At 40.8% G+C, this 25,090-nt stretch overlaps 1 protein-coding gene and 1 pseudogene across 14 annotated transcripts in view; both read left to right on the top strand.

Annotated features, from left to right (window-relative positions):
• LOC106869551 (IQ domain-containing protein H) overlaps positions 1-25,090 on the top strand; it is a 637,089-nt gene that overhangs the window by 266,078 nt on the left and 345,921 nt on the right. For all 14 annotated transcript variants that reach the window (XM_089360920.1, XM_089360916.1, XM_052972131.2 and 11 more), the window contains one exon: positions 16,232-16,412. In XM_089360920.1, coding sequence (XP_089217046.1) covers positions 16,232-16,412 — 181 coding nt within the window. The remainder of the gene's footprint in view (positions 1-16,231; positions 16,413-25,090) is intronic.
• Positions 16,666-16,784, top strand: LOC128249224 (5S ribosomal RNA; annotated as a pseudogene).

The following is a 25,090-nucleotide window of genomic DNA, read 5'->3' as shown; positions in this document are numbered from 1 at the left end:
TGCAGGGGCAGCTCCAGTTTGGAGATAGCGTTACCGAGCGCAGTGCTGAGGCTATGGGTGATCGTGATCGACTATGTGATAGACGGGGTTGATGTCGTGTTGGGGATGGACGCCATCAACCGTCTTGGTGGCGTTAGGATTGCAGGAGATGAGGTCACGTCCGGAAGTGTGGGGGCATCGTGCGCTGTGAGTTGGGACTGCAAGGGAGGGCAGAGCCCCGTCGAGGACAGCGCCGCTTACACCATCGAAGACGAAGATTTTCAGGCGGCGTTTGATGGTCGGAGGTGGACGATAGAGTGGCGATGGAAGGATGAGACCCCACTACTAAAGAACAGGGTGAGCTGCTACCAGCATACGTTGAAAGGTCACGCCGGTGTCGAGTTCGACGAGGAGGTAGAGAGATGGATCAAGGAAGGAGTCCTTGTCCCGTGGAAAGAGGAGGTGGTGAGTGGAGTGCTGCCTCTGATGGCGGTGGTGCAGCCGACGAAAGGAAAAGTCAGACCCGTGCTGGACTTTAGGGAACTGAACGACCATATATCGTGCCACACGGGAGGCGAGGCAACGGACGTTTGCGGTGAGACGTTACGTGTGTAGAGACAGTCGACCAAGGCAGCGACGATCGTCGCCTTGAAGTCGGCATATTTGCAGCTCCGTGTGAGTGACAAGCTGTGGCGATACCAGCTGGTGCGGTACAAGGGCCGGACGTACTGTTTAACCAGGCTGGGTTTCGGGCTGAATTCTGCTCCGAAAATTATGGCGATGGTGCTCAAGTCCGTCCTAGGGAAAGAGGAGAGGATAAGGAAGGCCACCAGTTCCTACATCGACGGCATTTTGGTTGACGAGACTGTAGTTCCAGCCACCGAGGTAGGGAGACACCTGGAGAGGTTTGGGCTGATTGCGAAGCCGCCTGAGTCGATGGTGGGGGGAGCTGCGCTGGGGCTGAAGCTACAAAAAGACAGATCAGGCGAGCTGGTGTTCCGGAGAGGAAACGAGATCCCAGAGCTGAGTTCCAGCGTCAGCAGGAGAGAGTTGTTCTCGGTTTGTGGGAAGTTAATCGGACATTATCCGATCGCTGGTTGGTTGCGCATTGCATGTAGTTACATCAAGAGACGAGCAGAGGGGGAGAGTTGGAGTGACAAGGTAGGAGAGGCGATGATGTGGGAAATCCTGGAGAGAACGAGAGCGGAAGACCCGGTTAGAGGAAACTGGTATGTGCCCAAGACGGAGAGCAGGATGGTTTGGTGTGATGCTAGCAGTATAGCGATAGGGGTTGTGTTGGAGATCGAAGGTGCTGAGGTGGAGGATGCGGCCTGGCTTCGGAAAGTGGACGACTTCAACCACATCAATGTCGCCGAACTAGATGCGGTGCTGAAAGGGGTGAACTTGGCCCTGAGATGGGGACTGCGCTCGGTCGAGATCCGGACGGATTCGGCCACCGTGGTCGGCTGGGTAGGAACAGTAATTACCAGCGAGTCCGGACAAAAGGTGCTGCGGAGATGTTGGTGAAATGCCGCCTAGGAGTTCTGGGAGAGCTGATCGCCGAGTTCAGACTGAAGCTGAACGTGGTTTTCGTGCCTTCGGAAAGAAACAGGGCGGACGCACTGACCAGGGTGAAAAGGGCGTGGCTGGAGGAACCGGAGGAAGCTAGGAAAGGGATAGCGACAGCGTGTCGGCTGGGTGACTCCGAACTGAAGGAGCTACATGCTATGCACCACTTGGGGGTGGATAGGACCCTGTATCTGGCGAAAATGGTTGATGCTGACGTCACTAGGAGAAACATTAAGAAAGTGGTCGTGAAATGTGACAGATGCCAGTCCATTGACCCCGTCCCGGGTGGGCATGAGCAGGGGAACCTCTCAGTAGAGTGCAACTGGAGGAGACTGGCTGTGGATGTGACCGTCAGGAAATGTATCTCAGCATGGTCAACTGCGGGCCGGGCCGGCTGGCCATTTGGAGGGAGCTGAGGACAGGCATTGCCGATGAGATTGCCCGCATTCTGAACGGGATATTCTTGGAGAGGGGTCCTGTGGAAGAACTGCTAATGGACAACGGGGCGGCGTTTCGTTCGGAAGTGTTGGGAGAGATGCTTGACCGGTGGAAGGTGCGACGATTATTTAGAGCGGCGCATAGGCCGAGCGGCAACGGAATCGTTGAGAGGCACTATCGGACGATCAAGGCCATGGCTGAAAGGGGGCACATTTCGCCCCTGGAAGCGGTCTACTGGTACAACATGTCTCCCCGATCCGGACAAGCGGAAGAGTCTGTGCCGCACAGAGCGGTGTTCAAATATGAATGGAGGCATCCCAGTAAGACGCCGGAGTTCTGCGAGGAAGAGAAGGGACCCGCCGGCGTGAAAGTAGGGGAGGAAGTTTGGGTCAAGCCGCCGAAAGCACGCTGCACATCAGAATGGGGCAGGGGAACAGTGACAGCGGTCAATTCCAGAAACAACGTATCTGTGGATGGAATGCTGCGTCACGTGCTGGATCTGCACATGATAGCCACTTCGTCGGATGAAGAGTGCGATGGAAACGAGCCACCTAGCTTGAGAAGATCTCGACGTGTAAGGCGCCCACCCGGTTGGATGGGGGACTTCGAATTGGAGTAGGGGTGAACGTGATTTTTAAGATCAGGGTGGCGTGTGGTATGACGTCAGTGTCTGGGGAGGCTGACCGGAAGGGGAAAAAGGGCAGAGGGAACCTCGATCAGGATTCGTGCTCTTTTCGAACGGGGTTGTGGTCAGGACAAGATGTTAAGCGACGGTTATAGGTTTGGGAGAGGCAGATACTATTCCTGGTGTACTTTGGGTCGGGGCAAGCTTCAAGGATTGGATACCGCAAGACAGACTCGCAGTCGAGGAAAGGAAAACCGAGGTAAGGCGATTACATCTACTCGTATGCACACACCACACTCTATACACAGCACTCTGTATACATAGCACCATACTTAAGAAAGAGAAGGAAAAAGAGAAAGTAAAATTGTTGACAGAGAAGGAAAAAGAACGATTATAACAATCCTATAATGAGGCTCATTATAGTTCTGTGAATATATCATTAGAGATATTTCACCTTGTTTTCTAAAAAAATTATTTAAAATTGGACAAAAAGTCATTGGACAAAAAGTCATCGGACAAAAAGACGTCGGACGAAAAGATGTCAGATGAAGTGACGTTGGACAAAGTGAAACTGGACGAAAAGACAAAGCACCAAATACAGGCAGCTCAAGGGTCACTTTTGTGAGTTTTCTTGCAGAATGGAAGCTAGGCTAAAGAGTCTCCTGTGTGCACATGGTCGTGCAAGTTCAGTGAAGTGATGGCGCTCTTCTGACAAAAAGGAACAAAAAGCTTCTTATAGCAGAAACATTTCTAAGTTAATGAAAGTAATTGCATAACTCCTGTTCTTTTGTTATTAATTGATATGTATGTATGTATATATGTGTGTGTATGTATTTCTGTCTCCTTGTTTTGATATCACATGACAGTTATAAATTAGTGTCTTCATTGTACAAGTAGTGCCATTCATTTCTAACCTTCCATGTAAACATGTTCAACCATGAGGAAATATTAACTTACTTGAAAACAGGTGGAGGTTAGCAGCAGAAAAGGAAGCCAACCAACAGATTCTCCTTGACACATGCAAGCATTGTTAAAGCAGTGATATTGATGAAGATGTGTGAGAGCCTGATCTTAGTTTGAATGCTAAGAGGTTAAGCTGTTGCTATCATATGCAATCAAACATACATGTGAATATAAACAATTGTCTTAAATTCTCCTTGGACAAGAAAAGGGGATCAATACAACCACTTTCTGTCCCACAGTACAAATCTTTTGAAATGGCATAAATTACCAGAGAAAGATTGTACATATAGTTACTACTGGCAAGTATGTCACTAATCAGAAAATTCAATTTATGTTTACTTAGTTTTTGGAAAATTAATTCTTAATGCACAAAGCAGCTTGTTCTGCATAAAATGATAGAGTATTCTTTACATGATTTTAGTTGTTAAGTGTTTTTAACCACATTGATTAAGATATTTGTTGCATTTGACCAGACCTACAAGCAGAACGATCAAAATGTAGTTTCATGGATTTCAAGGAATATCTTCCTCCTCCTCCTCCTCCTCTGTAGGATGGAAAAAGTCCAGAGAGCTATTACCTCTGTTGGCAACAAGAAATCTCTTTCTCCAGGAGAGAGGAAGATTGTATGATGCCTGTGTATGAACAACAAGATTACATGGTAGTGAGACATGGATCCTGAATGTAAAGGACATGTGAAAGCTAGAGAGGAATGAAACTAGCATGCTCCACTGGATCTGCAATATTAATGTGCATGTACTACAAAATGTAAATGTATTAACTGAAAAGTTAAGCATAAGAGGAATCAGATGTAGCATGCAAGAGAGAAAACTGCATTGATTTGGTCATGTGATGCACATAGATGACAATAGTTGTATAAAGAAGTGTTGATCACTTAAAGTGGATGGAACTCATGAAAGAGTAGACCCAGGAAAACATGGGACAAAGTACTGAAGGCTGATCTCAAGATGTTGAACCTTATGGAGGAGATGGCACAGGACCAAGAAGATTGGTGTCTTGTTGTGCTCAAGAAGACTTGCCCATTACAGCAAAAATGATATCCTTAAACCTCTCAGATATGCTCCTATGTGTGAAACTATGTCTCCACTCTTCCCTCCCTGATACGTCAGGTATTCCTCCTGTCAATCTATGGTACTGCATGGTCACTGTATTCACACTCAAGAACAAAAAATGCTCATATACCCTCCGAAACGGTCTCCTCACTGAACTACTCTCATTCCTCATCATGCCTATCCACACTATTCCAACTAATTACCCCCTTTCTGTGCCTTCAGCTACTAGCCTTTACCGCTTCTGCTACACTCTATTCTAAACACCTCTTATCTGCTATCATTCTCAATACCTTCTCATATCTACCATCATTACCAACCCCACTATAGCCCTATAGCCCCTTATGTACTGCTATCTCTCCTTCTCTACAGTTCCTACACCTTACACATCTTTCTACAACATCCACTCTCTCATCCCCGCCAATGATCTACTATCCTCATCCTTTCTTGTGCCCACCTTGTTCATTAAGAGTTTGTTTTAGCACCCATCATTAACTTACTCTTATCTCCTTTATTCATATATCTCCTCTATAGCAAGACACTATCATACTTTAACCTTTTGACACCTGGTGTATTTCTCCACCTCTTTTTCTGTCTTGCAAATTACAAGGCAACCTCACTTGTGCTAGTGGCATGAAAAAAGCACCCAATAATTCTGTGAAGTTGTGTTGGTGGCACAAAAAAAAAAAGCATCAGGTACACTCTGTTAAGTGATTGACACTAGGAGAGGCATAGAGATAGAGAAACCATGCCAAATGAAATTGAAGCTTGATGCTATCCTGCAGCTTCTGCTTCCTTGTCAAAGCAGCCTACTCATGCCAGCATGGAAAGTGAATATTAAATTATGATGATGACAATGATAGCATGCAGGGTGAGGAAGAAGGGACAAAGAAATATGTACAAGGGTTACCCAAAAGAAACTGGAATTTTGCAATATTATTTTATTCTCTTAGTTTTACATGTTTACACTTTTATTGCCTTCAAAGTATTCTACATTTGAAGCAATGCATCAGTCCAGATGCATTTTCCACTGTTCAAAGCAGTCCTAGAACTCTTGCAAAGTGATGCTTTTTAATACTTCTGTCATTTTTTTTCTTCATCTCTTCCACATTTGCAAAACGTTTTCATTTGGGGGTACAAAAACATATTGCAGGGAGCAAGATCGGGTGGATAGGGAGCGTGGGTAAATGGGGTCATGCTACTTTTAAAAAACCTGTCTCACACTCAAGGCGGTGTGCAAAGGTGCATTGTAATGATGAAACCATCACTCTCAACTTTGCCACTGGTCAGGGCGTTTTCATCTCTCCGTGTCTTGCAAATGCTTCAGAACTGCCAAGTAATAAGTCTGGTTAACAGTTTGGCCTGGAAGAACAAATACTGTGTGGATAATCCCTTTGGCATTGATGAAACAAATCAGCATCATCTTGACATTGGACTTCACTTGATGAACTTTTTGGGAGTGTGGTGACATTGAATGTTTCCATTGATTTGGTTGCTGCTTTGTTTCTGGGTTGTAGCCTTAGCACCAGCTTTCGTCACCAGTGATGACCTTTAAAAAAAAGGTCTGGATCAACTTCCAGCTGTTCTTTCAGTTTACAACATGCATTCAGTCATGACTGCTTTTGATTTTCCATGAGCAAGTGAAGCACAAATTTTGCTGCAACTCCTTGCTCCAAATTCGTTGTCAGGAGCCCCATAACACACCAGTCATATCAGCAAGTTCATCAGTTGTTTGGTGATAGCCCTCCAAGATCAGTTCATGAGTTTTCATGATGTTTCCATTTGTTCAGTTATCCTGAATGAGGTTAGCCTTCAAACAATAAGTGCCCATTCCTAAAGTGTAAAAACCACTTGTAAACTTTTGTTTTGCTCATGGCAGCATCCTTGTAAGCTGTTTGAAATATGACAACAATTTTGGCTGCTGCTGCTTTCCCCAGCTGTCCTTTCATTTCAGCCATCACAAAAATCAATGAACAGAGGAGATACAATGCAAAACAAAGATGCACTACGTGGCAGTATGACTTCAATTGATGCCACCAGTTGGCAAACTGATCTCTGAGGGTTACATCAAGTGGCTTCTAATGGTGGAAGCCTGAACTACAATGGGCTTGTCACACAGAAAATATTTCTGGTTACTTTTGGGTACTCCTTCATATTTATGTATGTTTCTATTTATCTATTTGTCCATCTGTCTATCTAATTGTTTGTCAGTCTGTTTGTCTGTTTGGCTTTCTGTTTTTCTGTCTCTGTCTAAATATTGTTGCTTTGCATATGTATCAATTTTAGTATACTTGTTCATTTTACAAACCTTAGAGCATATTTATAATTTATAGAGTAAGAGAATTTAACTGTATACTTATTTATATTGCAATTATATTTATGGTTTGAAAATAAGTTTGTACTTTAGGTATATTTATCCTGCCGTTTACACATAAGGCATGTTAAATAATGTTGCTTTTCTTTTTCTCAGTTCAATATGGCTATCTATTTTTGTAAGTGGTAGTAATGTTCAATGGAGGTATGTCATAATTACCCTTTATGAGTTTTCTTGAACATGTGTAGTTTGAGTATTCAGTTTCAGAAATGTCAGAATGAATTATGTTATTTTCTATCCTACCTTTTTGGTTAGTTTTTAGTTTGTGCAGTGTCCATTTGTTTCATCTTTATTCTTAAATTTTGTATATCTTTTATCTTTAACTTGTTTTGGTCATTGAACAGTGGCTATGCTGAAGCACTATTTTGAAGGGTTTAGGCAAACAAATCAACTCCAGTAGTTATTTTTAAAGCTTGGTACTTATTCTATCTGTCTCTTTTAGTGAACCGTTAAGTTGTGGGGATGTAAACAAAACAACACTGGTTGTTAAGTGATGGGGGCAGGGACAAACTAACACAAAGATACACACACACATGTACATGATGGGCTTCCATACAATTTCCGTCATTCGGCTTCACTCAAGGCATTGGTCAGCCTGGTGCTATAGTAGAAGAAACTTGACTGAAGTGGCATACAGTGAACTGAATCCGAAATCATGTGATTATGTAGTTGTGAAGTGAGCTTCTTAACCACACCACCATGCCTGTGTTTAATTTTATTGTGGGTTTTACTTGTATGTTTTACTATTTTGCTGTGTCTTGGGAGAGTCATTATGCCAATAATAAAAACATACATGCAGGTTCAATTCCACTGGTTAAATATCTAATCAACAAACTAATCTATCATTTGTTTAATGTGCTGGTTAAACAGTCAATTGTTAGTTTGTTAGTCAAAGTTCTTTTTTACTGTTTACAACCTTTTCTGTGACTTAGTGACTTCCCTTCTCACTCCAAAATCTGCTCTTTCATTTGTTAGTTCTTTCCATTACATTTTTCCAAATAACTGTACTTTCATCAGTTTTGTTTCTAGCCATATGAGGGTTTTTATTATATTTATTGCTTGCTCCAAATTCTATAGAAAATCTGTAGAGATAACTTAAAAGTAATTGTATCACACTATACTGGGTAGTATATCATAGTTACAAAATGAAATATGGTGTCCCTGCCAGCAATTAATATGATAGATAAGGTGGTTAAGTACATAAACAGAGGGAATGCTATGTGTCTCTGTATTGTGGAGATGCTCAAAACATCTAGAGGGGTAGGATACTTGATTACCATCTGGATGGTTAATCAAGCTATAGTGTTAAACACAATGACTGGTGTAGAAGTATTATCATAAACTGTTACCAAGATAAAAGAGATGATTTAGAGAGAAGAAATCATAAAGGAATCCAGTTACTGTGAAAGTCACAGAAAGAGTCATAACATAATTGACTCGTGACAGAGTGGACTTAGATGAGATGCAATTTGGTTTCATGCCCAAAAGAAGCACTGTGAATACAATTTTATCTTTCTGGTAACTGCACAAAAAATACTTGGCTAAGTGTAAACTATTATTCCTGGTATTTGTTAACTTGGAGAAGGCTTTTGATAGGGTGCCACATTCAGTAATTTGGTGGTCACAAAGGCAAACAGGCTCTAGAAACCATGTACAAAGACACAGTATATCAACAATAATTTCAGTGATGAATTTAGTTTAAGATAGGAGTCCATCAAGGCTCAATCCTCAGTTCTCTTCTATCATCATTGTCTGCAGGCCATCACTGAGGAGTTTAAGATTGGCAGTCTATGAAAACTCCTATAAACCGAAGACTGAAGACCAAGTTTCCATAGCTGAATCTATAGCTGAATTAGAGAGAAATTTTCAGGCATGGAAACTAGATCTGGAATCCAGAGGCTGGAAGGTAAACTTAGTAAAGACTTATTTTTGTGAATAGAAAAGAAGACAGGACCCTCGGAAGTAGCTTTGCTTTACATGCATAATGAGAGTGGATATAAACTGCATATGCTGTACTCAGTGTAAGTTATGGACACACAATTGGTGTAGGAAATCATAGGCAGATTAACAGAGAAAGTAAACTCCATATGTGACTGATGCTCTAGAGCAATATTTACTATGAGCACGTGAGAAATGAATTCTCTTAATTTCTCAGATGGTTCACTAGAAGTAATTGATAGCTTTTGTTACTTGAGAGATGTAATTAGCAGTGGGGGTGGTTGCTCCAAAAGTATAGTGACCAGGGGTAAAATGAGCTGGAAAAACTGCAATAAGGTTCTACTGCTGCTAGAAACAAAGGTCTTTTCCTTCAGCATGAAGGGCAGATTGTATAATGCTTGTGTTAAAACTGCAATACTGCATGGTAGTGAGACATAAGTCTTGAATGCAGAGAACTTGAGAAGACTAGAAAAAAAGAAGCTAGCATGCTCTGTTGGACATGCAATGTACTTATGCATGAGCAAAATCAGATGTAGTGTGTCAAAATGAAGACTACTGATATGGGACATGTAATAGATTTAGATGAAGGCATCTGTAAAAAGAAATGACAATCACGTAATTTGGATGGAGCTTTGGAAGAGGAAGATCTTGGAAAATACAAGTCGAAGTTGTGATGGCTGATCTTAAACTTCATGGACTGGGATGACTGCCCATCTCAATGAAACTGATTCAGGGAGCACAATGTGTGTGTGTGTGTGTATGTGTCTGTATGTGTGTGTGTGTATGTGTCTGTATGTGTGTGTGTGTGTGTGTGTGTGTGTGTGCACGTGTGCATGCATGCATGCACAACTGCCCTTCCCTTCACTCAACTTCCTCTTGAAGCCATCTATATCACCTATCATCTTTTTAACTGCAGTCTTCTGCTACTGTAATAATATGTAGGCAGAACTGCTTACTTCACCAGTTTTTCCCTAATACTACTTAGCTTTCTTACTACTCACAACTATTTCATTTGATATCTTCTCTTTATTCTGAATACTTCTTTTCCATCTATATATTACATTAATTTACCACTAAATTATCTTTCCTCCACCATCTCTCTCACTCTCTCCATTCACTATACTGCCTCTTCCCTTAGAATTCTTATAACCTATCCAGCTGCATATCCTCATTGTCCATCCCCATCCCTTATCCACCATTCTCTACATCCACCCCTCAACCTTACCTTGTATATACAGTTGTCACCTACTCTTAACTGCTTGTCCTTTCTCAACACTTATTCTTCCTTCATTATATTTACTCCCTCCCTATTTTCTTGTCTCTAACTATCTCTCTTCCATATACACTTGAAATATCTATCCACTTATACTCACTAATCTCCTTTCCTCACTCACTTCTACTCACTTCATACCTTGAGGGTTCATCTTGACATGCAATCACCACTATCTTTATTTCTTTCCAGCTCCACCCCATCCTCTCTTTTGTAATGTGAATAGCCATGTAACTCCTCTACAGAAAGAAACTTGTTCTAGTCTTTCCCTGTCATTTACATTTTTAACTCCCTTGTCTCTATTGTAACCTTCTCTATTGTAACCTTCTCTATTGTAGACTCACTCAGTCAAAAGGGATTTTAGTCTTGCAAGTTGCATAGTGACATCCCTAGTGCTGGTGCCACAAAAAAGCACTCAGTACATGGTGTAGTGTTTGGCATTAGGAAGGGCATCCAGCTGTAGAAGTCATGTCACAGTAAGCACTAAAATAATGTAGTCTTTGGAACTGTTGGATCGTGTTAAACCATGCAGCTCATGCCAGCATGGAAGGTGGATGTTAAATAATGATGATGATAGATAAACTAAACTTATTTTAAGAATGAAATTAACAATTCATTATCAACAAATACAAGATTCTGGACAAGACAAATCCCACTTAGTGAACATTTGAACTCATGCTCAAAAACCAAATCTTTCAAATTTCTTGTCTTCCCACTTTATCAATGTACAGTCAATACCACAAATCAAACAAGAATAATAAAGGAAATTTGTTTATTCAAAAATACAAGCCATGGCTGAACAGGCTATAAAAACATTAGTAATGTTGATGATGATGATGATGATGTCTACTTGTACTCATTCTTAAGAAAACCAAAAATCATGTAGCAGCTATCATCTATCTTCTTTGCTCCACACCTCATTATCTTACCTACAAAACACCTTAACAAAGAAGGGATATGTTTTAACATATCCAGTGGGGGTGAACTAGCATGAATTGGAAACATTATTCTATGGCAGAATAATAAATGATAATTATCTATAACACTTTTATATAATAACAACCAGAAAAGACATAATTTCTGACCTATTTCCATATAGCATACACTTTTGAAAATCTAATGTGAAGCTGGCCAAGTGTATTCCTATATTTTAAAATCTAATTAAATTCTATTTAATCTAAAAATATTCTCTATGCATTTTCATCTTCATTTCCTGTATGTATATATACAGACATAAATATATACATATATACATACATAGAATACTTAAGATTAGATTAGTCCTTCACCATGGGTTAGCAACCATTATCTCGGCCTATGCCCCTCAGCCCGGGTTACCTGACGGACAGAAAGACCGATTTTATGACACCCTCTTGCAGACTACCTCGTTGATTAATGACAGAGACCTTCTCTTTGTGTCTGGTGACTTCAATGGTCATGCTGGACAACATTCAGGGGACTTCTATGGCGTACATGGAGGCTATGGTTTTGGTTCCTGGAATGAGGATGGCACCAGACTGGTGGAGTTCTGTGATGCAAATGACCTTATGGTCTGCAATACTAACTTCAGGAAACCTGCCAGTCACCTAGTCACCTACCGTTCTGGCAGGCACACTAGCCAAATTGACTACATCCTCGTCAGGAAAAGGGAAAGATGGCTGCTTATAAATACCAAAACTTTCCCAGGCAAAGAATGTACCCCACAACATAGACTAGTAGTTAGTGACTTCAGGATCATGGCTAAGTGGTTGCCCAGAAGATGACCAGCATAGAAGAGAAGGGTCTGGAAGCTCAAAGATCCTGCAAATGGACAGAGATTTAGAGACTTATTACTTGAAGCCTTTGACGAAATAGAGGGAGATATAGCTTCACACGATGTAGAAGACAACTGGAGGTTTCTACCGGACAACCTGCTGAGGGCCACTGACCAGATCTGTGGATGGTGCAAAGTCCCCTCTCGACCCAAAATAACGTGGTGGTGGAACAATGTTGTTGACAGGGCTATTAGACAAAAGAAACAGGCTTGGAAGGTCTGGAAGAACGGTGGTAGCAGGGAATTGTATCAGACTGCCAGAAGGGAAGCTAGGCGACAGGTTTATTTAGCCAGAGGGGAAGCAGATAAAAAAAAATTTGCCAATGTTCTGCGCTGTGAGGACCAAAGACTTGAGGTATTTCATGTTGCAAGACAGTGTGTGAGAGAGAATCGTGATGTCATGGGAGAGAAATGTGTTTGCATGGATGATGGTACACTTGCACTAAACAAGACTGCAAAGAAAAAGGTTTGGAGACGCCACTACGAAAGATTGCTCAATAAAAAGAATGAATGGGAGAAAGAGAGTCTGCCGAATGTCGACCCAACAGAGGGACCAGCTATCCGAGTTGACAGTACCAGGGTAGATAAAGCAATTAAGAGTATGAAAACAGGGAAAGCCCCCAGCCCATCAGGAGTCACTGCAGAGATGCTCAAATATCTGGCAGTGTTGGCTATAGCCTAGTCACGCATATAGTTAACCAGGTGATACACAAAGGAGTTATACCCAATGACTGGTGTAGCAGCACCATAGTCAACTGCTACAAAGGTAAAGGTGACGCTTTAGATACAAATAATTACAGAGGTATCAAGTTGTTAGATCAGGTAATGAAAGTCACAGAGAGGGTCATAGCCCAACTAATTAGGGAGTGAGTCACTTTAGATGAGATGCAGTTTGGGTTTGTGCCAGGGAAAAGCACCACAGATGCTATATTTCTGGTTAGACAGCTGCAGGAGAAATACCTAGCCAAAGATAAACCTCTGTACCTGGCTTTCGTTGACATGGAGAAAGCCTTTGACAGGCTCCCCCGATTCCTTATCTGGTGGTCAATGAGGAAAGTAGGGATAGAAGAATGGTTAGTGAGAGCTGTCAGTAAGGTGAGGGTTGGCAATGAGTACAGTGAAGAATGCCGGGTAGAGATCGGGGTCCACCAAGGTTCTGTCCTCAGCCCCCTTCTATTTTTCATAGTCCTCCAGGTGATAACAAAGGAATTCAAGACAGGATGTCCCTGGGAGCTCCTCTATGCTGATGACCTTGCACTAATTGCTGAATCACTATCAGAATTAGAGAAGTTTCAGGTGTAGAAGCAAGGACTAGAATCGAAGGGCCTTAGAGTCAACCTAGCTAAAACCAAAGTCTTAATAAGTAGGAAGGTAGAAAAAACACAAACCCCTTTAGGTAAATGGCCCTGCTCGATGTGTAGAAAAGGCGTAGGTTGAAACTCTATAAGATGTACTTAGTGCAAGTTATTGACACATAAGAGGTGCAGCAATATCAAAGGCAGGTTAACTAGGAAGTTAATTTTTGTATGTGGCAGATGTTCAGGAGCAATAAACACTGTAAGTGTGAAGAAAACAACTTCTGCCACATTCCAGGGAAAAAGTAGATGTAGTTGATAGCTTCGCTATCTAGGTGACCAAGTTAGTAGTGGGGGAGGGTGTACTGAAAGTGTAGCTGCTAGAATAAGAATAGCCTGGGCAAAGTTCAGAGAGCTCTTACCTCTGCTGGTGACAAGGGGCCTCTCACTCAGAGTAAAAGGCAGACTGTATGATGCATGTGTACGAACAGCCATACTACATGGCAGTGAAACATGGACCGTGACTGCTGAGGACAAGCGTAAGCTCGAAAGGAATGAAGCTAGTATGCTCCAATGGATGTGTAATGTCTGTGTGCATACTTGACAGAGTGTAAGTACCTTGAGAGAAAAGTTGAACCTAAGAAGCATCAGTTGTAGTGTGCAAGAGAGACGATTGTGCTGGTATGGTCACATGGTAAGAATGGATGAGGATAGCTGTGTGAAAAAGTGCCACACTCTCGTGGTTGAGGGAGCCTGTGGAAGAGGCAGGCCCAGGAAGTCCTGGGATGAGGTGGTGAAGCACGACCTTTGAACATTAGGCCTCACCGAAGCAATGACTTGTGACCGAGACCTTTGGAAATATGCTATGTGTGAGAAGACCTGGCAAGCCAAATGAGACCAAAATCCAAGGCCTCTGCCAGGGATGTAGCCAGTCCACTTATGCATACTTTTCCTTCATTGGAAAGTAAACTATGCTTGTGAAGACCTGTTGAGGCAAGTGAAATCGAAATTGAACTAAATTCGAGAACTGGCCCCCATGCCAACGTCTCTTTCATTGGACACTAAACTCCGCTTGTGGAGACCTGTTGGGTCAAGCAAAAGCGAAATCGTGATGGCACCACCGTTTGAGCGTGATTGTTACCAGCGTCGCCTTCCTGGCACGCGAAAAGTCATTTGAGCAAGATCGTTGCCAGTGCCACTGGACTGGCACCTGTGCAGGTGGCACGTAAAATACACTATTTTGAGCATGGCCGTTGCCAGTACCTCCTGACTAACCTTCGTGCCGGTGGCACTTAAACGCACCCACTACACTCTCGGAGTGGTTGGCGTTAGGAAGGGCATCCAGCCTTAGAAACTTTGCCATATCAGATTGGAGCCTGGTGTAGCCATCTGGTTCACCAGTCCTCAGTCAAACTGTCCAACCCATGCTAACATGGAAAGTGGATGTTAAACGATGATGATGATGATGATGATGATACATAGACACTTACATACATACATGTATGTGTGTGTTTGTGTGTGTGTGTGTGTGTATATACATGTATACACACACACACACAAGCACATATAGTGGAACTGAAATCATGTGATTGAGAGGCAAACTTCTTAACCACACAGCTCTGCCTGAGCCTCATCATAGGCTTGTCAGTGCATGTATATAATCATCATTGGTTTAATGTTCACTTTTCCATGATTACATGGGTTGAATGAAATTTGTTTAAGCAGATTTTCTATGGCCAGATGCCCTTCCTGTCACTAACTCTCACTTGTTTCCAAGTGAGATAATATTCTCCCATGATCAGATATGGAAAATTGAAAGTAAAGGACACCGGTTGCATGACTGTGACATTTGCTGCACTTGCTTACAACTATCACATTATGTCAAGGCAAGGAGACAGTAACATTCAACCTTATCACACACATACACACACACACACATACTTGCATGCACACATACACACACATGACAGGCTTCTTTCAGCTTCTGTCTTCTAGATTCATTCACAAGGCTTTGGTCACCCCTTGATCTCCAAAGTGAATTGAACATGAAACCACAAAGCCATGCCTGTGTGTATTTCTCTCTCTCTCTCTCTCTCTCTCTCTCTCTCTCTCTCACACACACACACACACACACACACACACACACACACAAACATTATTGTCAGTAATTTTGAAAATTTAAGAGTGATAAATTGGGTATATTATATTTATTGATAATTTATTACACTATAATCACATCATGGCCAAGTTACCTACTCACTTCATTCCAGAGATGGAAATTCAAATCCAGCAATTATCAGAAATGACTCAAATAAATGAAATGGTATGTGCTCTTTGAACCTGGAGGCTTGAAAATGTCATATCTGTCATATTTAGTTTATGGGTTTTAGGGTTAGTGTAAAAAATCAGAATGAAATTTATGAAAGATATCACCCATGCATTGAACAGTGATGGCATATGTGACCTTGTAGGCCTTTTTATTCCAGATGTACTCTGTAAGAAATTCACCACAACTGGCTTTATACATGCAATGTATATGTGTATATATGCATGTGCTAGTTAATGCTACTGAATTAGAGTTCATTCCTCACAAAATTAAACAATTTTGAAACATACTGTTCCAAAGGATTTAGTCTGTTATGTGCAATGTATATATGCATGTCCATCTTGTATCTCTTGTCTTTGTGAGTGTAGAATTCTCGAAATAAAGTTTTCTTAGTTCAGTCCCAGTAAAAAGTTGTGACAAATAGAGACTTAATTGTCAATAACTAGTGCTTTGAATTCCAGTAAAAAATGTGAAAAATTGTGTAAAATAATGCATAATAATTCATCTGAAATGTGTTTCATAAAATATAATGAGAAAACTTTAATCTCTTAAAATATGTATATCTATCTTTCAGAATATACCACTTTCAATCTCTGAGAAAGATGCCCAAAAGGGAATCCTTAATTTAATTGAGAGAGGTTTGATACCTTCAGCTGCTCAGTTAAGTTTAGAACCTTCTCCAGTCTCATTAAAAACTATTAAACCTTTGGAGGGAATTATGACTGAAAAGAAGAAAGTAACTCCTACTTTATTTGGTAAGATTACTTTTTATTTCTACACATCTGTCTTATAAACTATACCTTTTATCTTTCCCTAAACATTGCCACTTGTCTATTCTTTCTTCTCTCAAAATGGCTACTTTAATGAAAATAAGACACTCATGGCATTCATATGTATGCATGCACAGAATTCAAAACAATTACAGACTTACTGTAAGGTAGTATAAAAGTGTTAATGTGGGAGTGGATATTTTCCCAAAGACTTATTATAGAGAAATAATTACACAACATAAATGGCCATATCACATTGAAAGCACTGGTTCTTGTCCGATCACCAAAGTTAAGCATTGTTGGGCCTAGTGAGTACTTAGTTGGGTGACCGCTTGGGAAACCTAGGTGCTGTAAGCATCTCACAGGCTGTGTGGTAAGAAGCTTGCTTCCCAACCACATGGTTCTGGGTTCAGTACCACTGTGTGGCGCCTTGAGTTAGTGTCTTCTACTATAGCCTCAGGCTGATGAAAGCCTTGTGAGTGGATTTGGCAGATGGAAACTGAAAGAAGCCCATTGTATATATATATATGTGTGTGTGTGTGTGTCTGTGTTTGTCCCCCCACATCATTTGACAACTGATGCTGGTGTGTTTACATCCTCGTAACATAGCGGTTTGGCAAGAGAGTCTGATAGAATAAGTACCAGGCTTACAAAGAATAAGTTCTGGGGGTCAATTTTTTCGACTAAAGGTGGTGCTCCAGCATGGCCACAGTCAAATGACTGAAACAAATAAATGAGTAAGAGAGTAAAGTGATCTGGAAATCAATAAGTGACCTCTATGTGGTTACTGAATTTGGTAGCAATAGCAGCCCAATCTCACTAGAATCACAATCTACCATTTTAAAGATTGATGGATATACTGGATAATGTAGTCCTAGAGGCATTATAAGTGGACAGGGATGAGATGTTCATGGCTAAAATAATTTTCATCATGGGTATGCTGTGTAAGGCATGATCAGGACCTAAGCAACAACAGTGTGAATTAAGAGTCCCAAGACAATTGATTAAATTAAATTAATGTACACACACACACACGCACGCACACGCACACACACACACTCTCTCTCCCTCCCTCCCTCCCACTCTTTCTCTCCCTCCCTCCCTCCCTCCCTCCCTCCCTCCCTCCCTCCCTCTCTCCCTCCCTCCCCCCTCTCTCCCCTCTCTCCCTCTCTCTCTCTAACTATTATTGTTAGTAATTTTGAAATTTCAATAATGATAGTTTGTTCAAATTCACCTTGATCAAGCCACCACTAGTGAAACATCAAAGCCACTCATAAATATTAGATTTTACAGATGCATTGAGACTTTTATTCAGTGAGTGTTTCTTGTTTTTATGCATATAAGATTATAAATAAATATATACACACATGCACACATGCATTCATACATGCACACAAGCATGCCTCCACATCTCATCTTAACACCCATCATTCCATCACTTTTAACTATGATGCTACTCAGCTGCTGTAACCATTTAAGAGAAGAATCAACACATCATCATCATCATCATTTAACATCTGTTGTCCATGCTGACATGGGTTGGATGGTTTGACTAGGGTTGGTAAGCTGAGGATCTGCACCAGACTCCAGTTTGATTTGGCATGGTTTCTATGACTGGATACCCCTCCTAATGCCAACCACTCCAAGAGTGTAATGGGTCCTTATATGTGCCACTGGTACAGGTGTCAGTTGCATGACACCAGTATCTGCCATGACTGCGATTTCACTTGGCTTGATGGGTCATCTTCTCAAGCATAGCATATTGCCAAATGTCTTGATCATCTGTCATTGCCCCCATATGGCCCAACGCTCAAAAAGTGCTTTTATGTGCCACTAGAACAGGTGCTAGTTAGAGCTAGTTATGTGACACTGGCGTTGGTTACATTGCCTTCATGAGGCCCAACACTTGACAGGTGCTTTTTATGTGCCATCGGCACAGGTACCAGTTTCCTCCATGAGGCCCAATGCTAGAAAAGTGATTTTTACATGCCACCAGCATAGATGCCAGTTATGCAACACCAGCATTGGCCACATTGCCTCCATGAGGCCCAACACTTGACAGGTGCTTTTTAGATGCCACTGGCACAGGTTCCAGTTACATGACACTGGCATCGGCCACGACTGTGATTTCACTTAGCTTGATGGATCTTCTCAAGCATGGCATATCACTGAAGGTCTTGATCACTAGTCATTGCCTCTGTAAGGCCCAACGTTTGAAGATCATGCCTCACCACTTTGTCCCATGTTTTTCTGGGTCTACCTTTTCCACAGGTTCTCTCCACAATTAGAGATTGGCACTTCATTACACAGCTGTCCTCATCCGTACACATCACATGACCATACTAGTGCAGTTGTCTCTCTTGCATACCACATCTAATACATCTTATGTCCAACTTTTCTCTCAAGAGGTTTACACTCTGTTGTACATGCACACTGATATTGCATATCCAGTGAAGCATGCTAGTTTAATTTCTTTCAAGCCTACACACGCTCAGGGGTCACAGCCCATGTTTCACTGCCATGTAGCACCATTGTTTGCACACAGGCATCATACAGTTTACCTGTCACTCTGAAGGAGAGTTCCTTTGTTGTCAACAGAGGTAGGAGATCTCAGAACTTTGCCCAGATTATTCTTATTCTTGCAGCTACACTCTTGGAGCATCCACCTCCACTACTAACTTGGTCACCAAGATAATGGAAGCTATCAGCTACATCTTGCTTACTCCACTGGCATTTGATGGAGTCTATTTTTTGTACATTTTTAGAGTTTATTGTACCTGAACACCTTCTACACATAAAGCCTATTTTCCCAGTTAATCTTTCTCTGATATTGCTGCATCTCTTATATGTCCATAGGTTGCACCGGGTACATCTTATGGAATTTCTGTCTATGCTTTTCCTACAGAGTGAGCATGGCCATCTACCTGAAAGGATTTGTGATTTTTCTGCTTTCCTACTTACTATGACTTTGGTTTTTGCTAGGTTAACTCTAAAGCCCTTTGGTTCTTAACCTTGTTTCCACATCTGAAACTTCTCTATTCACAACCACTTTTGCATAACCAGTCACCTCCTTTTTCCCCAGTAACGTTTTCATTTTAAACTTCATCCCTCATTTTTATTATCAACCCTGCCCATACTACTTTCCACCAATCGCCCTCTTTCTGTGCCTCCAGTTATCTATCTCTCTCACTGAGCTACATCTTAGGTCTACCACATCTCATCTTTAACACCTCTCTTATTATCTATCATCCTCAACATTGGGTCCTATCTACTATCAATGCTGCTCCACTTTTCTAGCCCCACTAACTATAGCCACTCTCATGTACTTTCCATCCCCATCTCTGTCACAGTTCATCATCCATCCTCCTCGCTCCACTTTCACCTCCTGCATATCATCTCTCTCCTTTCTGGTCTATCCACAAATGTGATACTTTTGCTTTCTACACCTCCTGTGTCACTATCTGTCACTTTCCTGAACCATTTTTATCTCCCTCATCTTCCCACTCCCTACTGACATTTACCATCAATTACACCTCCACTCTTTTTCATAATGATTATTATTGTTGTTATTGTTTTTAATAATAATAAAATACAATATTATTGTCTCAGAATAGCCAAATATACCAATTGGTTTCATACCTGGTAGTGAAAACCAGATTTGACAGTCATCTGATATAGCTGAAAGGAATAGTAACTGTGGGCTGTTTGCCACTGGAGGCATGAAAGTGTAACATTCAGTTTGGTGTGTATTAATGCTGTTGTAAGAAACCTGGAAAGATATCCATAGAAGAAATTGCTTAGGCAGCAGAAAAGGCCACCATTGTATACACGATATATGCTTGAGGGTGGGGTGGGGTAGAAGTACAGAAATGCGTGTGTGTGGTTTTCAAATTTTGGTGAAACCTCTTGGTAATTTGGTTATTATAATAAACAATATTATCAATACTGTATTTTATTAATAGCTAAGGCAATTTTTTTAACCTTAAAAATTGGTTGATTTTAACCTCAGTTTAACATTATTATCATTAAATAAATCTATAAACATTAGGGAGTTCACTCTAGTTTTGATTACTTTATGATATATAAATACTATCAAAACAATTTTTAAAAAATTACTATTGTGGGAATTTATTGTAGTACAATATGATATAATTCCTGTTTTTTGGAAGGATTTTTTCCAGCATCAAAAAACTGCATTCTGCAGCAGCTGATGTTGCTTGTCATTGTATCAGATCTGCATATTCCATGGGTAAAACTTTGGGGTTCATTAGTTGGATTATCAAATTGATTTGGTTTTTATTAAATCTGAAATCAATGTAATTCATGATGCAACATGGGTCTTTGTTGAATTTCAGTTCTTTGAGGCTTTTGTAAGCATCATATATGGTGAAGGCAGTTGATTCAGCTTTCAAAATCAACTGTTTCAATTGCAGATAATTTGATGTTAGTCCTGATCTTAGGATTTCATACAACTTCTTTCACCCTCTGCACCAAAAACTCTCTACAATTTTTGTAACTTCTGCAAGGTTCTTGGCATAGTAAGTGCAGGCATCCAACCAGTTACCCCACATGGTCACAACTAGCTGAATGGGATATCTGATTGTTTTGAATTGCTCTTGATGGTGTTTGTTTTTTACTGTAACAAGCAGAAAAGAGAAGCCGTCATAAGAAAACTTACGTTAAAAAATAACATGCACACAATATTTTTTCTCAATAGAAGTAAATTCCCAAGTAAATGTTTCTAGTAGAGAAGTAGAAGAGAACAGAAGCAGCGTATATTACTTCATTAGAAATCTACGGATGCACATACGCACATACTAGAGAAAAATGAAACAATTATGGATGACTTGCTCCGAAACACCACCGAGTGGGGAACACTTCTCAAAAATAACCTGCAGTTGTTTCCTTCAAAATTTCTACATGCTCGAAATGTACATACATCAAGGTATATTTGTATAAAATTTCACGAAAAAATATTCATTTTCCTGGAAGTTAAGAGGAATTTAAGTGGACTCTGTTGGAATTTCCGAAAATTGTCCCCCACCCCCATTCCAAAGCAATTTCACCGAAATTTTTTGTATATTTGGAATCTACATAATAAATAATATATGCATAGAAAATTTCATTAAAAAATATTCATTTTTCTGAAAGTTATGACCTTCTAAAGTCGGGGGTGTGGGTACAATTCTGTAGTTATGCCGAGATTGTAATGATGTATTGATAGAATCAAAGCAACTTCTCAAACTTGGATTAGCAAGCTTGTGCAAAGGAATGTCAGCCTCAAGAAACACTTAGGTCACCATTGCACCCCAAGATTTATTGATTTTAGTAAATTCAAATGAGTTGAAAGGTAGCCGTTCACTTTTAGTAGTCTATTTAATATGGTTTTGATGTTTTTTGCTCATTCTATGTGACTCAATAAAATGCCTTTTGTCACTGAAGTACAGCCTGCCATGTAACGGGTTATTGTGAGCCAATACAAATTCTTTTGGGAATTTTTCTGTAAATTCAAAGGCTTTTGCTTTCTGACTTGTTTTTGGCTTTGGCACCTGAATTAAGAATGAAAAATCGTAATAATCAAAATTAGAATTATTTGGAACAACAAAAAAGCAGCTCAATAAGGCAATGACAAAAGAACTCTGCAATCAATTTCAAAAAGGTCCAGCAACACAACAGTGAAAGAAAATGATTCAATTCAGTTAACTTCAAATAAAAATTTACATGATATTCAACAACAAATTTAAATGATACATAAAAAGTATATATAGTGAAATATTATTGAGCAACAGCTAGCATACTATACATTTATGTATGGTGAAAAGAATAGATGGTAAATTTAAAAATTCCTAAATAGCAGGTGCAAAGAATTAAAACTGTAAGTAAATACACTTACAATTGGATGGTAATGAATAGTTCTATTCTTAAAGAAGCCTGATTCATGAATTAGAAAAAAGATGCAAATAATCAATATTAATGGTTGTTATCAATCACCAATAACTAATAGTTTTAAAATTACCTTGAAGTTGGAAATTTATCTTACAGGAAAGCTACACAGAGATGCTATACTTTTGTTTATGTTCAAATGACTGGATGCACATGGCAATCTAATAATTTTTTGACATCAAAGCCATAGAGAGTGCTAAAAATAGCTCCAAAGTGATAGTCTAATACTAAAAACTAGCAGAGATATATATCAAATTTAGGTTCAATCAATATCTAAAAATATATATCAATAAATCTTTTTATTCTTTTTCAGTATCTAATCAAAAGAAAATTCCTTTTTAGTGACATTTGCATGACTCCAGGGTGCATTTACGTGCCACTAGCATGAGTGCCAATTTACATGACACCGGTATCTGCCATGACTGCAATTTTACTTGGCTTGATGGGTCTTCTTCTCAAGCATGACATAATTCCAAAGGTCTTGGTCATTGCCTCTGTGAGGCCCAACATTCAAAAGGAACTCAGCCAATTTGCCTCTATGAGGCCCAATGCTCAAAAGGTGTCCTCTACATGCTACCATCCTGGATGCACTTGGCTTGACAGGCCCTCTCAAGGACAGCACATCACCGAAGTGCTCGGTCATTAGTCATTGCCTCTCTGAGGCTCAAAGTTCGAAGGTCTCTGAGAGAGAGGCCCTTTGTTGCCAGCAAAGGTAGGAACTCTCTGAACTTTGCCCATCCTAATCTTATTCTTACAGCTACACTCTCAGAGCATCCACCTCCACTACTAACATGGTCACCTAGATAACAGAAGCTGTCTATTACTTCTAGCTTGCCACCCTGACAGTTGATGGAGTCTATTTTGTGCCCATTTTCAGTGTTTATTGTACCTGTGCATCTTCTGCATACAAAAGCTAGTTTCCCTGTTAACCTTCCCCTGATATTGCTGTACCTTTTATGTGTCCAAAGCTTTCACTGGGTGCACCTTATAGAGTTTCTACCTACATCTTTTCTACAGATTATGTAGGGCCATCTACCTGAAGGGATTTGTGATTTGTCTGCCTTCCTACTTACTAAGATTTTGGTTTTTGCTAGGTTAACTCTAAGGCCCTTTGATTCTAGACCTTGCTTCCATACCTGAAACTTCTCTAGTTCAGGTAGTGATTCAGCTATAAGGGCAAGGTCATCAGCGTAGAGGAACTCCCAGGGGCAGTCTGTCTTGAATTCTTCTGTTATTGCCTGGAGGACTATGATGAACAAGAGGGGGCTAAGGGCTGAACTCCTACTTGTACCCTGAATTATTCACTGTACTCATTTATTTATTTATTACCCATAGGGGGCTAAACACAGAGGGGACAAACAAGGACAGACAAAGGGATTAAGTCGATTACATTGACTCCAGTGCATAACTGGTACTTATTTAATCAACCCCTGAAAGGATGAAAGGCAAAGTTGACCTCGATGGATTTTGAACTCAGAATGTAACAGCATTTCGCCTGGCATGCTAATGTTTCTGCCAGCTTGCCACCCTCTTTGCCAACCCTCACCTTACTGGTAGCATCTCTGTACATGGCTTGTACAGCTCTCACCAACCACTCATCTATCCCTAGTTTCGACATTGGCCACCAGATAACGGATTGGGGGACCCTGTCAAAGGCTTTCTCTACATCAACAAAGGTCAAGTATAGCAGTTTATCTTTGGCTAGGTATTTCTCCTGCAATTGCTTTACCAGAAATATAGCATCAGTAGTGCTTCTCCCTGGCACAAAACCAAACTGCATCTCATCTAATCTCCCTGATTAGTTAGGCTATGATTCTATCTGTAACTTTCATCACTTGATCCAGCAATTTGGTGACTAGACCATAACCCATACCGCCAGATATCTTAAACATCTCAGTTGAGATTCCTAATGGGCTGGCAGCTTTTCCTGTCTTTGTATCCTTAATTGCTGTATCTACCATGGAACTGTCGATTTGGGTAGCCAGTCCCTCAATTGAGTCAACATTTGGCAGACTCTCCTCCTCCCACTCATTTTCCACATTCAGCAGTCTTTCATAATGATATTTCCAAGCCTCTTTCTTTGCAGAATCATTACATGCAAGTGCACCATCATCCATATGGGCACATTTCTCTCCTATGACATCATGATATTCTCTCATACACTGTCCTGCAATCTGAAACACTTCAGTTCTTTTGTCCTCATGTCACTGAACATTGGCAAACTTCTTTTCTGCTTCTTGTTTGGCTAGATATACTTGTTTCCTTGTACCCCTTCTAGTAATCTGATGCAGTACCCTGCTTCCCCTATTCTTCCATGCCTTCCAGGCTTGTTTCTTAGCTCTAATGGCCCTGTCTACCACATTGTTCCACCACCATGTTACCCTAGGTTTGGATGATGTGGTTTATGGTCTAGTCACCTGTATTGTAAATCAGGTGGTTCACAAAGGAGACATACCCAATGACTGGTGTAGCAGAACTGTAGTCAACTGCTACAAAGGTAAAGCTGATACCTTAGATAGAAATAATTACAGAGGTATCAAATTGCTGGATCAGGTGATGAAAGTTACAGAGTCATAGCCCAACTACTTAGGGAGAGAGTTAGCTTAGATTTGGCAGGATGTGTTGGTAGGATCCTGTGTTTGATGTGGGTGATTTCTTTCACAAATTTCAGCCTAGTTTTTTTTATATCTCTGAGGACTATAAACCAGATATAGCACTTT

Source organism: Octopus bimaculoides, chromosome 12, assembly GCF_046866305.1.
Source record: "Octopus bimaculoides isolate indiv1 chromosome 12, ASM4686630v1, whole genome shotgun sequence".
NCBI classification, from domain to species: domain Eukaryota; kingdom Metazoa; phylum Mollusca; class Cephalopoda; order Octopoda; family Octopodidae; genus Octopus; species Octopus bimaculoides.
This window is presented reverse-complemented; position numbering and strand designations above follow the sequence as displayed.